This window comes from Peromyscus maniculatus, chromosome 1, assembly GCF_049852395.1.
Source record: "Peromyscus maniculatus bairdii isolate BWxNUB_F1_BW_parent chromosome 1, HU_Pman_BW_mat_3.1, whole genome shotgun sequence".
Lineage (NCBI taxonomy): Eukaryota > Metazoa > Chordata > Mammalia > Rodentia > Cricetidae > Peromyscus > Peromyscus maniculatus.
Window position 1 is genome coordinate 157,536,507 of NC_134852.1, and position 15,826 is coordinate 157,552,332.

The 15,826-nt window shown below is 40.8% G+C and overlaps 2 protein-coding genes across 8 annotated transcripts in view; one reads left to right on the forward strand and one right to left on the reverse strand.

Moving 5' to 3' along the window:
* Rbm4 (RNA binding motif protein 4) overlaps positions 1-15,501 on the reverse strand; it is a 63,275-nt gene extending 47,774 nt beyond the window's left edge. For 5 of the 7 annotated variants that reach the window (XR_013049052.1, XR_013049055.1, XM_076564041.1 and 2 more), the window contains exon 1: positions 15,090-15,501. Coding sequence is in view for 5 of the 7 variants with exons in the window: in XM_076564041.1 (XP_076420156.1) it covers positions 15,090-15,501 (412 nt within the window). In the remaining 2 variants the exon portion in view is untranslated. Of the gene's footprint in view, positions 1-7,922; positions 8,347-10,170; positions 10,850-15,089 lie in introns of those variants that run through there. The other 2 variants (XM_076564031.1, XM_006980569.4) reach the window with 2 other exon arrangements.
* The window catches only part of LOC102917956 (RNA-binding protein 4B), a 49,086-nt gene that overhangs the window by 25,460 nt on the left and 7,800 nt on the right, over positions 1-15,826 (forward strand). The gene's annotated exons all lie outside the window — the stretch shown is intronic.

Below are 15,826 nucleotides of genomic sequence, written 5' to 3' on the forward strand. Positions count from 1 at the left end.
ATATAATTCTCCTACTTCATCCTTCTGACTAGCTAAGATTACAGCTGTGTATGTACCATGTCCAGCTGATTTCTCCTTTTCCCTCTGGGCCACGCATACTCCAGAGATGTGCCATGCTGGAATTCTAGCTCTCACACTGCCCCTCTGGCTTTCAAGTTAAAAACCTTTGGTGATTTTGTTTCTTGATATGTAGCCCTGATAGCCCTTAAGCTTGCTGTGGAGAACCAGGCTAGTTTCAAACTTGCAGCCATCGCCGTGCCTCTAGCCTCCAGCAAAAACTTCTTGTTGTACACTATGTCTGTTTCTTTAAACTTTTACGTAAGTACCTCACAATGCTCTGGTTTAGTTGAAGTCAATAAGTAAAAGCCATCTTCCTTCCCTTTTCCACACCATGGAGAAGAGTTTAGACTAGAAGTTCTATACCACAGCTCTGTACTAAATTCTGTACTATTGCTTTGGTGTCAATGGTCCTTACACTGTAAAATTGTGTGGTCCCGCTTTGTTGTATACCCAAAGGCTTAATATTAAGCATGTAAGATGTAGAAGAACTAAAGGAAAATTCAGACACACTCTTAGCACTTATTTGACTTGACAACTTAGACAAAACTAGAACAGTAGTAAAATGCTCAATTCAGCTTTTGAAGTTCACTTACCACTAAGTCCTATACAGAAGAACCCAAGTGAGTATACTTATTCCAAAGAATTGTCTTAGCTCATCACTACTTTACTTCTTGGGCATGCTATTTTCCTGCTGTAAGTCATTCTTGACACAAGATGTTCATGTTCTTAAAGGCATGATCAGCCACCCTAAGGATATGGTATAAGCTTAACTAAACCTTTTATTCTTATCAATTAGCAAAACATGGTTTGACAAACATGTATCTGAGATACTGAAAATCCCTCTCTTCCCTCTCCAGAACCAACTGCTTCTGTATTTTTAGCTGTTCCTTTCTTGTTTCTGAATAAGATGTTCCTAATTTACCATTTGGCACTTTTAAAATCACCTTCCAATTTCTTTATGGTCTGTCTCCATAGCTGGCTGTCCTGGAACTCACTATTTAGACTATCTAAACTCAACGAAATCCACCTGCCTTTGCCTCCCAAGTGCTGGGATCAAAGTCATGCACAGTCTTACCCAGTTTACCTCTCAATTTCTAGTATGTAAAATGAACAGAGTATTGCTCTTTTTTTTTCTTTTCTTTTTTTTTCTTTTCTTTTTTTTTCTTTTTTTGGTTTTTTGAGACAGGGTTTCTCTGTGTAGCTTTGGTGCCTTTCCTGGAACTCGCTTTGGAGACCAGGCTGGCCTTGAACTCACAGAGATCCGCCTGCCTCTGCCTCCCGAGCACTGGGATTAAAGGCGTGAGCAACCACCGCCCAGCAAATATTGCTCTTATACACACTACCCAATCCATGCTTCATTTGCTGCCACCATGATAAACAGCAGGACACTGCTATGGATTCAATGTGTTCTATCATCTATATACATTGAAATGCCAATCAAAGTAGAAACCTTAGTAGAAGTTGATCATGAGGGCAAAGCCTTCACAAATGAACTACCATCTATAAGAAACCAGTAATAGCCAGAACCTGGAAACAACCTAGATGCCCGTCAACTGAAGAATGGATGAAAAAAATGTGGTACATATACACAATGGAGTACTCCTCAGCAGAGAAAAACAATGAAAGCATGAAATTTGCAGGCAAATGGATGGAACTAGAAAAAAATCATCCCGAGTGAGGTAACCCAAACCCAAAAAGACAATCATGGTATGTACTCACTCATAAGTGGATTCTAGATATAAACTAAAGAACAATCAGACTACAATCCACAGGACCATGGAGGCTATATATATATATATAGCATGGAGGCCCCTAGGATGACTGTGGCTTATAGTAAATTTCGGTTTTACTCAATTACTGAGCAAGCCTCAATGAAACATCTCACTATTAAGAATACATATTCTATCAAGCTGACAATAGAAAAATAAATTAATTTTAAACAACAAATAAAAGTAAAAGAAAAATTTGAAATATTAAACAAACAGTTTACTAAAGTTAAAAAAAGGGAGAACTAGGGACTCATCATTCCTCTCCACATTCTATTCTTTCCCTTGTTTTATATATTTTAAATTTTATTGGTAGATTCTGCTGGAGTTTATCAGTGGATTCTGCTGGAGGATGCGATGCAGATAAGCACTGGAGGGCTCCTGTTGTAAATCACCCTCTGGAGCGATGGAAGAATCTTTTTACTAGCATGTGGAGGAGACCCGATCTAGTGTTGGGGTGGCCCCTGTGTTTGGTTTATGTCTTTCCTCAGGACAATGAGGTTCCTCTTTGGATTCCTGAGCACTGAATGCGCCCTGTGGCTGCTGCTGAAGCCCAACACGACAGAGACCTAATGGGTCTTCATGAAAAAAAACCTACCCTTCTGATGCCAATGGAGACTGAGTGCCCAATATGGCCAGCTTTGGCAAGCATTAATGTAAGATTAGAACTGTAGCCATGAGATTGGATTCTCCAGAAGAGCTGCCAGCTAAAGTCATGCTGGGATCAAGAAAAATGGACCTTGGCTGTTCATATTACTGGAATTGTATCCATGCCAGTGGATGTCCACACAATCCAGAAGAGACTTTGACAATGCTGCTGCCGCTGTTGCTGTTATAGCAATGGCACACACAACTGCTACTGTTTCTGGGATTACCATTTTATAATTGCTTACTACAGCTAGCACAGTGGAGACCCTGGCAACAAAAGTAGCTACCACAGAGTTAGTTAATCTTTCATTCTATTGGGCATGATAAATTTAATTCAGTAGTTATATATATCTCCATTGGCTTTGAAAATTATAAATTTATAAACTCAAGTTCCAGTTGCTTTTGAGATACTATCTTATAAGGACTCCAATGTACAGTATGGCTCATTAAAGCTCAGTTGCCTTTAGCCTACTGGCTATGGGTGAGATATGACCTCTGTTGGTCTTTTCTGTATCGAACACACAGATTGCAAGCCCAGTGCCACTATGAGATCTTTGGCAGCAATTAACTATGCAGCTCACACACGATTGAGCCTGTATGATGATTGAGCCTGTATGATAATGAGTATTCAGAGACGGGTAATGCCTGGGGGACATTCACCAACCTAAGACAGAGGACTTGTGGGGCCTGGGCAGGCGTCTCCATGACAGGTAAGGTGACCTGCTGACATCCCATGCAACCCAAGTCAGAAGCTCATTTTTTAATAAAAGGGGGACCTGTAGGGCCCTGGCCCCCGTTTTGGGTAACTGTTGCCTTGCTTGCAGACCTTGACCTTGATATCATCCCTATGCTAATTCCCTGCCAGGTTCCACCCTCCTGAATGCTTATGGGAAGTTCCTTGTCTGTGTATCCTGAATAATGGGCGTTAACAGCTTAAATGCAAGATTGTAAAACATCAGTAGCGAACTTCTGCCCTTCGGGGTCCTCCCATTGTGCTGTAAGCCTGTATTTAAGACCTCCTACCCCTTTCAAGAAATGACATTCAACATTTGAAATTTAAAAAAATATATATATATATAAAAATTGAATACTTCGAATGTAATCTATAAATACCACAAATGTGATTAATATCATGAGTGTAAGTAATGAATATCATAAGTGTAATTTAAAAAATTAAAAAAAAAAAAAAAAAAAAGGAAAGAAAGAAACCAGAGATAGCTGGTGGTGCACGCCTTTAATCCCAGCACTCAGGAGGCAGATCTGAGTTCAAGGCCAGCCTGGTCTACAGAAGGTATTCCAGGGCAGGCAGAGCTACACAGAGAAATCTTGTCTTGAAGAAGAAAAAAAAAAAAAAAAACCAAACAAATTAAAAAAAAAAAAAAAAAACAGGGATCTTTCAGCCACATTGAAACCAACAGAATAGAAGCTAGTTAAGTTAGCTATCTGCTGGCTTTGTTTCTTGGTTTTTTTGTTTGTTTTCCGAGATAGGGTTTTTCTATATAACAATATCCTCCTGCCTCTGCCTCCCAAGCACTGGGATTAAAGGTGTACACCACTACCACCCAGCTTGCTATCTGCTGGACTTAGAAACTTTTGACTTTTCAGTTTCGAAAACTATAACTAATTTCTATTGTGTGTGTACCAGTCTATTTATGGTACTTTGCTATATTACTTCAAACTAAGACAAACCACTATTACAGCTGTCACTCTATATAGTCTACACTGGCCTCAAACTTAATTTGTATGTACTACAAAGTCCAAACTGGCTAGAATTCACACAGTCATCCTCCTTCAGCACCCTAAATGCCAAGATTATACTTTTACATAGAACTTCCTTGCAAATTTTTTCTCTAATTAAAAAAGCTGGTAATTCAGTTTCTAAATCTCCAAAGGAACCTCCCATTTTCAAAATGTTTAAATACTCTGTCTGTGAGAAATTTCCTCCTGCTCCAATCCTGCCTACTTATTCTCTAAACAAACCAGAGAATAGTCCTGGGACTGCACTGCCATCATTCTGGGAAATCAATCTTTATCTCATCATGACCTCATATATTAAGAGAAAAAAATGATTCCAACAATTGGAAACAGCACTTAATTCCCACAGCACACATGATCTACACCTCTCACTATTCCTTCCTCCTAAAGTCTACATTAGTATTAATGCACTAAGGTAAAGAGGACTGAACTTGGCATTACCCAAGTCAACCTGGCTTCTGAAGAGTCCTGAAAATTTTCAGCATCAATCTTTTGGTCTAATGTACAAGATATAGCTCAAAGAAAGAGCACATTCTTGAGTTTTCATGAGGCCCCATGAAGAGGCCTTAGTGCCAAAAACAAAATGTCTATTACTACTTGAGAACTCCCTGACCACACCTGTAGGACCTATGATCCACTAAGAACCAGAAGGGATCATCCTTCAATACAAAATAAGTTTAATCACTCCAATCACCCTTTTCCCTCCCCCCAAGGATAGGCCAAGTATCTGCATACCCAAGATTGGAAACGTGGGGTGGAGGGGTGCACAACAGCTAAAGGAGGCCAAGTGAGTAGGCTTGACACCCTACTGAGATGCATTCTCCATATACCCCACACCTGGTAAACAATGAGTCATCAGTGAGGTCAAGGCCAGCTCACAGACGCTAGTCATGTCAGTGAACAAATGAATGGGCAGAGTGCTGAGGAAAATGTGTTTAACTTAAATTGAAGCATTTTCCTTGAAACAGAGGAGGTAAGTGATGCCAGTACTATCTTGTCTACTTATACAACAACATAGCCTCATGGAATAATACTCACTCACTTGACTGGAAACTTCAGAACAAAATAATTTCAAACCACTCTAATATTGGAAACCAGTTATATTCAGTGTCTGCAAACTGTTGAGACAGTTTGTGTTAACCTCTAACTCAGTGGTTCTCAACCTGTAGGTTGCAACCCCTGGGGTTAGAATGGCCCTTTCACGGGGGTTGCATATCAGATATTTGTACTACAATTCATAACAGTAGAAACATTAGTTATGAAGTAGCAACAAAAATATTTTTATGGTTGGGGTCACCACAGCAAGAACTGTATGGCATTAGAAGGTTTGAGAACCACTGCTCTAACTGGTTATGTAGCTACAATGACCTGCAACTCCTGGTCCTCCTGCCTCCACCTCCCCAGTGCTAGACTACATAAATGCACATCACATAGTGTTCTGCAGTGCTAGAGCTCAGGCCCAGGGCTTCAAGCATACTAAGAGAGCATGTTATCAACAGAGCTACATCATCGTAATTTTCAACTCACTATTTTCCCATTACACTTCATAAAAGTTTTCCAACAAGTTAATGAATAGATTTTTTTGTCTGAATCACATTATGTAGTGTGGTTAGTCCTGGAACTCTGAATCCCTTCAGCTTTCAAGAGATTACATGCTACTAAGATTACACAGTATGCCATCACACTCAGCTAGTACTTTCTTCCCGTGTGTGTACATGCATGTGTACCACAATACACGTGGATGTCAGAGGAAAACATGGATGAGTTAGTTCTCCATCATGTGGGTTCCAGGTCATTAGACTTGGCAATAGATACCTGTCTGGTTGTATACATAGATGCCAGTCTGGTTGTATACATAGCAAAAGCACATCTTTTATTTAAAAAAAAAAAAGCTCTGAGCCAGCATAGACTGATGAAAACATTGCTAGGCTGTTACAGGATCCAGTCTCTTAAAACAAAAAGATGAGTCAGGTAAATCTTAATCGTTCTGCATGTTTTATGTTCTAATAATGTAAAAGTATATTACAGTGTAGTATGTATACCTTTAGCCCCAACTACTCCGAAGGTAAGGCAGGTGAACCACTTGAGCAACATGGTTAAAAAAAAAAAAAAAAATCACCCAGGTATACTTTGACAAGTCAATAAAAACAAAGAAACTATTTAGGCAAGAACCTTCACTTGATACTCAATTTTACTCATTTGAGGCAGGGTCTCATTCTCCTGGAACTCACTATATAGACCAGGCTGGCCTTGAACTCCAAGATCCGCCTGACTCTGCCTCCCAAGTGCTGGGATAAAAGGTGTGTGCCACCATGGCCAGCTCCAAGTGCTAAGAGCTAACATCAAAGGAACATGCCAAAGCCAGATTTGATGTATCTTTTATTTCTGCCTCCCACCCCATCCTACAAAAAAAGCTCTAAAATTCCTAACACTTGGGTCATCATCTGTCAAAGTATCCTCAAATCTTTTGAATCAACAAATATAAGTCTCCATCTTGAGACTTGCCATTCCCAACTTTCAACTCACATCAAGAAATTGTGCTAAAACTCGTATGTGCACAAGAGTAATTGGATCTAAGAAAAAGGGACCAAAATAGGTATGAACCTTTCTAAGACAGGCAGCAGTGGCAAAGAAAACAATTCAGCCCGGAAGGAAAAACTTGCTAAGAAAAACTTTTTCCAGGAAAGACTGAGGAGCAACACATACATCACCTAGCACAGGGTCTCACATCACAAAAAAATTACCTTTGTCCACAGAGTGCTGTCACAATCCCAGTCATCTATAAATTAAAATGAATCAATGGAATAGAAGCAGTTAGTAGACAATTTTGAAGTCACCCAAGTCAAAAGTGGCTCCTTTATCATCTTTATTTCCTCATCATTATGACCCTTTTATTTATTATTTATTAAAAGCATGCCCGGCATAACAGTAGGTACTCAGTACCAAGTAAATGATTCTGAGACAAAGCTCTATATATGCTGAAACATGGAAGACAAACTTTTAATAAAAACATGATACTAAAGCAGTGGTTCCTCACTGCATTCAAACACTGTCCTAACTGTTGATTAACTAAGTTTAATGACTTATAAAGGAGCTGCCGGACCCTTTATACCTCTCATCTAAAGTCATTAAGTATAAGCTATGAGATGCTTGTGGAACTCATGTAGAGTCTTGATTTTGGCAGAATCATATATATGAACGGTGAAATGCACCATAAAGTAGTACTGGTCAATGGGTAGCAAAATGCACTCTGGTGGGAGCCATACCTTCATTTTTCCCAAAGATGAAAGCTACATCTTTTCCCTGAAACCTTCACCTCTTTCCTGGACATAAGTCAAGGGAGATATGTTGACTGAGTGTTAACAGCAGTTGTAAGTATACATAATGATTATTTTCAAGGCAAGTAAAGATCTACAGCTCTAGACCACTAGTTAGTTGGCTTTATAACAAAAAGTGGACCAGTAGGAAATGTCTTCATTGAAACAAGGATGCCTAGTTCAATTCTTCTGTATAACCTCTTTTCCCTTTAGTACCTAAAGGTCTTTAAAAAAATAATAATAAAAAATTAAAAACCTCTACAGTGTTATTCACCCAAAGCTAAATAGCTTAAACATTCCCCACCTTCTGTTCAGGGTACAAATAAACAACCCAGAAACAAGTCCAAACAAGAACTTTCTCAAAGCACACATTCCCTAATTTGAAAAACCATTTATTTCACTGGAAAGTGATCCCAATCTCTAGGACTAGCCTTTGGGCCAAAAATGAAAACCCAGAGCAGTGATTCTCAGCAAGGTCATTCCCAAATCAAATACCTGCTACAGTCAGGAGGCAGGGAACAGACAGCAGAGCCCCCACCAGTTTCTGCACAGGAGGCATGCTGGGAGAACAGAACAGAACAGAACATGAATGGGAAGCTACAGAAGAATAAACAGGAGAACGGGAAATTGAGCAGGAGAGAGAATAGGAGAGCAAGTCTGAACTTAACAAGGTAAAATAAGGTCCGTGGTTCCTGAGGGACTGAATGCACAGGGCCGAGAACGTCCCGGAGATGGGCACCACGAAGGGTGTATTCTCATGCACAACCGCAGCTCGGGACTTCAGCCCACACACATCCCACCTGAAAGAGAGCACAGTACAGGGGCTTTACAGCAAAGCTCAAAAGGGCTTTCCCACTGAGAAACTTCAAAGAACATCTTACAAAGTCATACCTTAATACTCACTTTTAAGTTTACTTGTACCCTTCCTTAGTATCAACATAATTTCTAAAAATGAGAACAGCTTGAAGGTCAGAGAATTGTTGGGAAAGCTAAACAGTCCCCTAGTAAATAAAGAAAGGCCTTTCTCTAAATTAAACAGCAAATTTTTCCTAACAGGAAAAGACATTCTATTACTTCCAATGCTAACATTATTAGCATTCTCAAGAGAAGGTAATTCCACAAACTCAGAACAGAAAAAAAAAAAAAAAAAAAAAGGGAAAGATCCAATTAGCCTCTGAGATTAAAAGTCAACAGTATGTTTCAACCTAAAAATTACTGCCAAGGACACAGTATCAATCAAGAACTACAAAAAAGTTGTATCAACTGAACAAGTTTGAAGGTTTATATATATAATTTTTAAAAGAAGGCACTGGAGAATGTGTAAGCTACATCAAGTCACTCAAGTTTCTCTTCCAGCACAATTCTAGTCAATGAACCCAGTCAGTCATTTGGACCAGTCAATGGACCCGGGCAAGCCACATACCTTCGGCCTTAATTATGAAAGATGACAAAGTACCTGTACTACAAGATTAAGAATCTGTGACAATGTCAGGGACACAGTAGGGCTCCTCAAAACTAAAAGAACTGAAAAGTACCCCAAGTACAACAGCAATTCTAAAAGCCTAGAGCCCAAAGCTGACAAGAAGCATCAAAAGAGAATGTATTCCAAACAGAAGCACCACCATGGTGATAAGCACCTATTTCAGCACTCAGGGTTGAAGCACAATTGCCACAGGTAAGGCCAGCATTAGGCTACAAAGTGAAACTCTGTCATTGTCAAATGGACTCAGGTCAAGTTGGTAGTAAAGGTCCTTAACTAATGGAAAGATGAGGAAGTGATGTGGTCATGATGAAGTTCCTAAGCCTAGATTTCAATATTACCCAGGAATAAACACAAGTATGCATGTAAACTTATACTGCTATGTTACCTAAGTGAAAGATGTCAAACCCAGGGTCAAAAATGAAAACTGAATAAAATCAAAGGCTACAACACAACAGAATAAAGGATAACAAAACTGGACTCTTACGGACATGAGCAGCTAAGTTGGACTTTGAAGTTCATGTCAGACTTCCTTACTCTGAGAAATGTTTGCTACCATTCTCTGCCTCAAATCACTAGTTAAATTCTTTAAAAGTGCCTAAGACAGACCTTTGAGAGTGTGAGAAATATTCTTCAAGATTAAGATGATGCCATTTTGTAGGTCTTCATAGGATTTGAACAATAATAATCAGCTAACTAGTTACGAACTTTATCATTAGTGGTCCTATCAGACCCTTTCACAACATAATGCAATACAGCAAACTCAAGAAAGGAAAAAAAAAAAACAAAAACTAGTGTCGCACAGCTAAGAAATTCAGCAGACTCTGAGAAGCTGCACACCTAAGTCTGAATGTCTGGATCTCAGGTCAATTACAGAAGCACACAGACTTGACCCAAAATTCACCAGTGCACCATTGTGCTCCAGACACAAATACAATGAGAATGCCTACTATTAGAAGCCCTGGAAAAATAGGCACAAGAGCAAAGGATATTTACTTCAAATTCAGCATTTAAGGATTTGTCTGTAAACTGAACCATGCTAGTAACCTCACACTAGCCCTGCAGAAGGCAAAGCAAGGAGGGCAGCCTAATTGGAGGCCACAGAGGGATGACAAAACCAACAGGGGACACCCCCCACTCTCACCTCAAACTTTAAAAGGCTGAGTACCGCGCCCGATCCGCATACTGCTCCCGCTCATACCGGGCCATGTCGTACAGGGAATTCCGCATGACTGCTGAAGCTTGGGACAACTCACTGCCATGCCCGTAACCGTAGCCCTCTCCAACAGTGGGGACTGGGCCTGTAGCGCGACGCAGGGGGCTCCGATCCCGCCCGTAATATGAAGCAGAAGCTGCAGTACAAGAGGCTGCAGCAGCTGCTGCAGCAGCAGCTCCTGAAGGCGGCAACAGATGTCTATTGTAGGGATCGAGAGAGGTGGAGGTGAGGTGACTGGCCATGGCTGTGTTCTGGACTTGTGGCAGCTGGGACAGAGTCTGCTCTGCATAGTTATATGCAGAGGCAGCTGCAGCTGCCACTGCCTCATAGGACCGGGCAGCACGGCAGCGCTTGTAGTAGGCATCTAGCGCTCCGTATGCGTTGTTGTAATACAATGAATCCCCATAACTCATGGTGTAAGGCGTGCGCACTGCTCCATACTGCTCATTATACTGCTCAGTCAAGTCTGCCACGCGGCCCGAACGATCTACTGGACACTCTTTGGACCAGTGCCCCTCTTTCCCGCACCGATAGCAGCCGCTCTGGTCTCCCATCCCGGGCGCAGTCCTAAGCCGGCTGGTGGACAACTGCACGTGCATTCGTTTGCCTTGAAGAAACAGACGCAAGAAGGGTTGCTATCACAAAGTAATAGCCCAAGCCCCTACCCCAGCCACTGGTCACAGCAATGGCTTTTCCTAAACAACTCTTGATGTGTGTGTGTCAAAAAGACTTTTTTTGGGGGAGGGGGAAACTCAACATATAGATTTAGTAAAAATGGCCTGATTTCAAGCAAAGGATAACCAGATGAATAAGAAATATTATAGCTATCAACACCAGCTTTCTGTTTAAGAATTCTACTCTTACTCAAAAAAGGAGAGATTTCATCCACTGCCAAGTAACTGGAAAAATAGCTACCCCAATGGCCCAATACAAAAGAAACTCAAACTGAGAGTGCTCCAAAAACCTAGCATTCCCATCTTTTCTATCAAGATTGCATTAAGTAGGAAAAAAATGTTGAGCCAATTTTATGCATAGATACCCCAAATCAAAGAGATTCTAAAGTTACCAACACTTAAGAATGATCAGGATTTGTTCCAAAGCTGAGCCTGGCAGCCAAGTTTCAAGCTAGATCTCCCGACTAGTCATGAATTAAGGAAGTCTGGGGACACAAGATGAAGGTCTTCTCTAACTGTTCTTTCTCATTTAATAATCATCCTAATAGGGATTAGCCACAATTTGACTCTCCAGTAAAAGTCAAAAGAAAATTGGGCAAGCTGTCAACAAACATACACACAGAGGAAATACATTTTAATAAAAAAGAACAAGAAAGTTACAAGAATAACCAACAATGTCAGTGAAACAAACTGCTCAGAGAAGAATTATAATGCTTTCTTCTTTAAGAGAGAAGATGAAAAAAGCTGAGCATGGTGGCACTGTCCTTAATCCTAGCACTCTGAAGAGTGAGGCTAGAGAATAGTTAAACTGGAGCTCAATGAGTTACATACAGCCTGTCTCAAATATCAAGTAAGAATGTGTAATTCTAAGAACATGCTCCAAACACCTTTCTTTGAAAATCCCAATTGGTATTTTGAAAATACAAAATAGCTCTAAAAGCCCTAATAAAAGAAAAGCACCAACTTTTAGAATAAAGGTTAAAATTAAAATCTCAATCTTTCACCTAAGAAATTTCTACTAACAATGTCAACAAGTTTACTGGCAAATGAATTCAAAAGTGATCTAAACCCAGCAAAATCTTCACAATGCAATGACTCCAATGCACCCAAACACATATGTTAAAGAGGTAACAGAGAAGGGGGCTGGAAGGATGGCACAGTGGTTAAGATCACTGGCTGCTTTTCCAGAGAAGTCAGGTTCTATTCCCAACATTCACATGACATCATAATTACCTGTAACTCCAGTTTCCAGGGGATCTGATCCCCTCTTCTGGCCTCCAAGGTGCCAGGTACACATGTGGTACACACACACACATACATGCAGACAAAATCATTTAAAAAAAAAAAAATGTGAGGAGAGATGGCTCAGAGGTTAAGGGCACTGTCTGCTCTTCCAGATGACCTGGGTTCGATTCCCAGTACCCACAGGGCATCTCACAACCATCTACTACAAATCCAGTTCCAGGGGAACTGAAGCCCTCTTCTGGCCTCCTGCAGTACTAGGCACACATGAGGTACACAGAAATACATGCAGGCAAAACACATATACATAAAATAATAAAAATAAGACTAAAAAAAATAACTTTTTAAAAAGTGACTAGAAGGATAGGTTCTCTAGCACCAGCGAAAGTGGTAAATAATCTCACCTGAAAAATCAAAATTAGATCCCAGAAAATAGAAAAGGAGTGGAGAGACAAAATACAAAAAGAGGTAAAGCTTAATAAATCTACTATGCTGCAAATCATCAAAAGAACAAAGACAGGCAATTAGGTATTTACAGGTTGTAACAGACTACCATGACATTTGGGGGTGGGGGAAGACTACGACGTCACAGGACTTTAGGACATAACAAATTACAAAAAAAAAAAAAAAAAAAAAAAAAAAAAATCAAGAAAGAAACAAACACATTTAAGACAGTCATTCATTGATAAATGCCCTGATGTATGATTTTGTTGATTCTGGTGTCCAAAAAAGGAACTAAACCTTTTAAATTTAAAATCAGTTTTCTTCAAGTAGGCAAGCAAAAAAGAGAATATACCCAATTGTGATAAACTGAAAGGGAAAGGATCAGTCAGGTAAATTATCATTACTCAACACACACAAAAAACCTTTAATCAATTAAGAATTTAAACAGAGGCAGGCATGGTAGAGCACGCCTTTAATCCACTCAGGAGGCAGAAGCAGGCAGACCTCTGAGTTTGAGGACAGCCTGCTCTGCAGAGCAAGTTCCAGGACAGCCAAGGCAGTTGTTACAGAGAGACACCCTGTCTCAAAATACCACACACACACACACACACTGGGGGCTTGGGGAACACCTAGAGGAGGCTGGTAATGAAGAAAGGAGGGAAGAGATGGCCTCCAGTTGTTGCTCAGGAGCAGAACACTTATTAGCATGTGGAAAGCACCGTATTTTTAAGAAAGATGGCATTACAGTAAATACTGTAAAATTAACTCAACAGGTTAGCATCTTGCCCTCAAATGAACCACACCGTCCTCCCCTTACACACGTAACTGCCACTAGTCGACACCACCTCTTTTGTGATTAAAGTGCTGGAAAGTCTCCAAAAATCAGGTATCATGCCAGAACCCTCCACAAAAGCAGTCTTTGCTTCCAATTAAGTTGTTGACAAAATAACTCTCAGCTTTCCAATTAAAAAAGGGAAGCAAACTAGACCTCCTGAGAAATGTGTGACATTTTTAATAATGCACAGCAATGCCCATGACACTGGGCACTTGTCACATGGGGGGGGGGGGTGTCATCAGACTCTCAGAAAGGTTCAATTGAAGGGAAATGAACAAAGATGACAGTAAAGCACTGTTCAACAAAAGGAGCACTGAAGAAAAGAACCAGCCACTACTTTGTGTTAATATAGCCAGAACCCAGATCTGAAACATAGATCCGGGGGGAGTTTGGAAATTCATCAGAACCTTAGGAAAAACTTTTTCTGACTCTTGGAACCTGGAAGCATGGGAGGAGTTCAAAGTTCAGCTGGCAATTTAAATGTTCGACAGCCATTTAAATGCCACTCTTGACAAGAAAGTTTTGATCTTAAAATAAAACTAAATACCTTCCAAATCAATTGATAATCCACATCAATACCCAAGATGCCCTTTGGGCACAAAACAATTCACCTAACCAGGGCTTCATGGTAACACCCAAACTATCCCCCAAATGTCTAAACTAATGTACTCATACATGCACCTGAAATCAACTAGAAGACATGCCATTATTGCTCCAAATCCCAATGCTTCCTCCCTAGACCCTTAAAATCAGTCTTCTTAATGCTAAGTGGTTTTGAAAATGTAACTCCTTGGCACAGATGTAAAGCAAAATTAGTTAGAGCCAGAACCTTTTAAAGCTCATTATCTTTACTGAAAAGAACTGGGACCAGAGGGGAAGCTTAACCCAAATTGTCCCTGACATGTTGCTTTCTCTGGATTTTCCTCTATCAAGTGCAACACAATGGTGATGCTGTGTTGAGCCAATAAACCATCGAGTGAAGCTTTTTGTTCTACAAAAACGGGGGGGTAAAAGAAAAAGTCTTCAGAGAAATGACTTGTTCCCCTCCCCCCTTTTTTTTCCGTTTTTGTTTTTCTCTGTGTAACAGCCCTGGCTATCCTGGAACTCACTCTGTAGACCAGGCTGGCCTCAAACTTAAAGAGATGTGCCTGCCTCTGCCTCCAGAGTGCTGGGATTAAAGGCATACATCACCACTGCCAGGCAGAGAGAAAGGATTTCACAACAGGCTCAAAAGCCTTAAAGGCTACAAATGAAAACCAACTTTTCGCCCCCAATCCAAACCACCAGTCTCCATTTTAAGAAATTCATCACCTACTTCCTTCCTTGTTTCTGAAGGCTTCATAAGAAAGAGGTTGAGGCTCAGTGGACCCGACCTGACTCAGGGAGTAATGGAAAGAAGCCCTTGTCACCTGACTTGTCAGGCCTGACCACCTAAGTTCCATACCTGGGACCCACATGCTAGGAGAGAAAAGACTCCCCCAAGTTGTCCTCTGATCTCCATTCGCACGTTGCAGCGTGCGCACACGCACACAAAATAAATGAATAAACAAAAAATTTTGCTGAAGAAATGGATATCCCAAACCCTTTACTCATCCAATTTCTTCCTAATAGCCTTGTGTTGAGCTCTCTCCCACCAAAAGAGAGTGATTCACCTTGAAACTCTGTGTTGTCAAGGCCCCTGATGGCCTCCACTGCATCCTCTGCCCGCTCCATGTGTACAAAGGCATAATCTTTCACGATGTCACATTCGATGACTGGGCCATACTCCTCAAACTTGGCCCGAAGCTCTTGGTTGGTACAAGTGGGGCTGATGTTGCCCACATGTAACTTGGTTGAAGCTTTGCTCTTATTCTTGCTGGCTTCCACATTGATGTTCACTCCGTGCAGCTTGTAGTGGTGCAGGTTGCGTATGGCATCCTCAGCGGCCGTCTTGTCCTCTATGTGCACAAAACCATAGTTCTTAATGATGTCACATTCCAGCACCTTCCCGTACTGCTCAAAGAGTGAGCGGATCTCTTGCTCTGTGGCCTCCCGGGGCAGATTTCCAATGAATAGCTTCACCATCTCCACACAGCCTGCAAGTAAAAAGACAAAATTTTTAAGGGGAGACCTAAGTTCACAGCAACTATTCAAAAAATTAATTAAATTACTATCACCTCCTTTCACTCTAGCATACAGTTAAAAAAAAGGGGGGGGGGCTGGAGAGATGGCTCAGAGGTTAAGAGCCCAACTGTTCTTCCAGAGGTCCAGAGGTTCAATTCCCAGCACCCACACGGTGGCTCACAACCATCTGCAATGAGATCTGGCACCCTCTTCTGTATACATAATAAACACATTTAAAATATATATATAAAACAACTTCTCTTCCCGGTATGCCCACACATCTCCA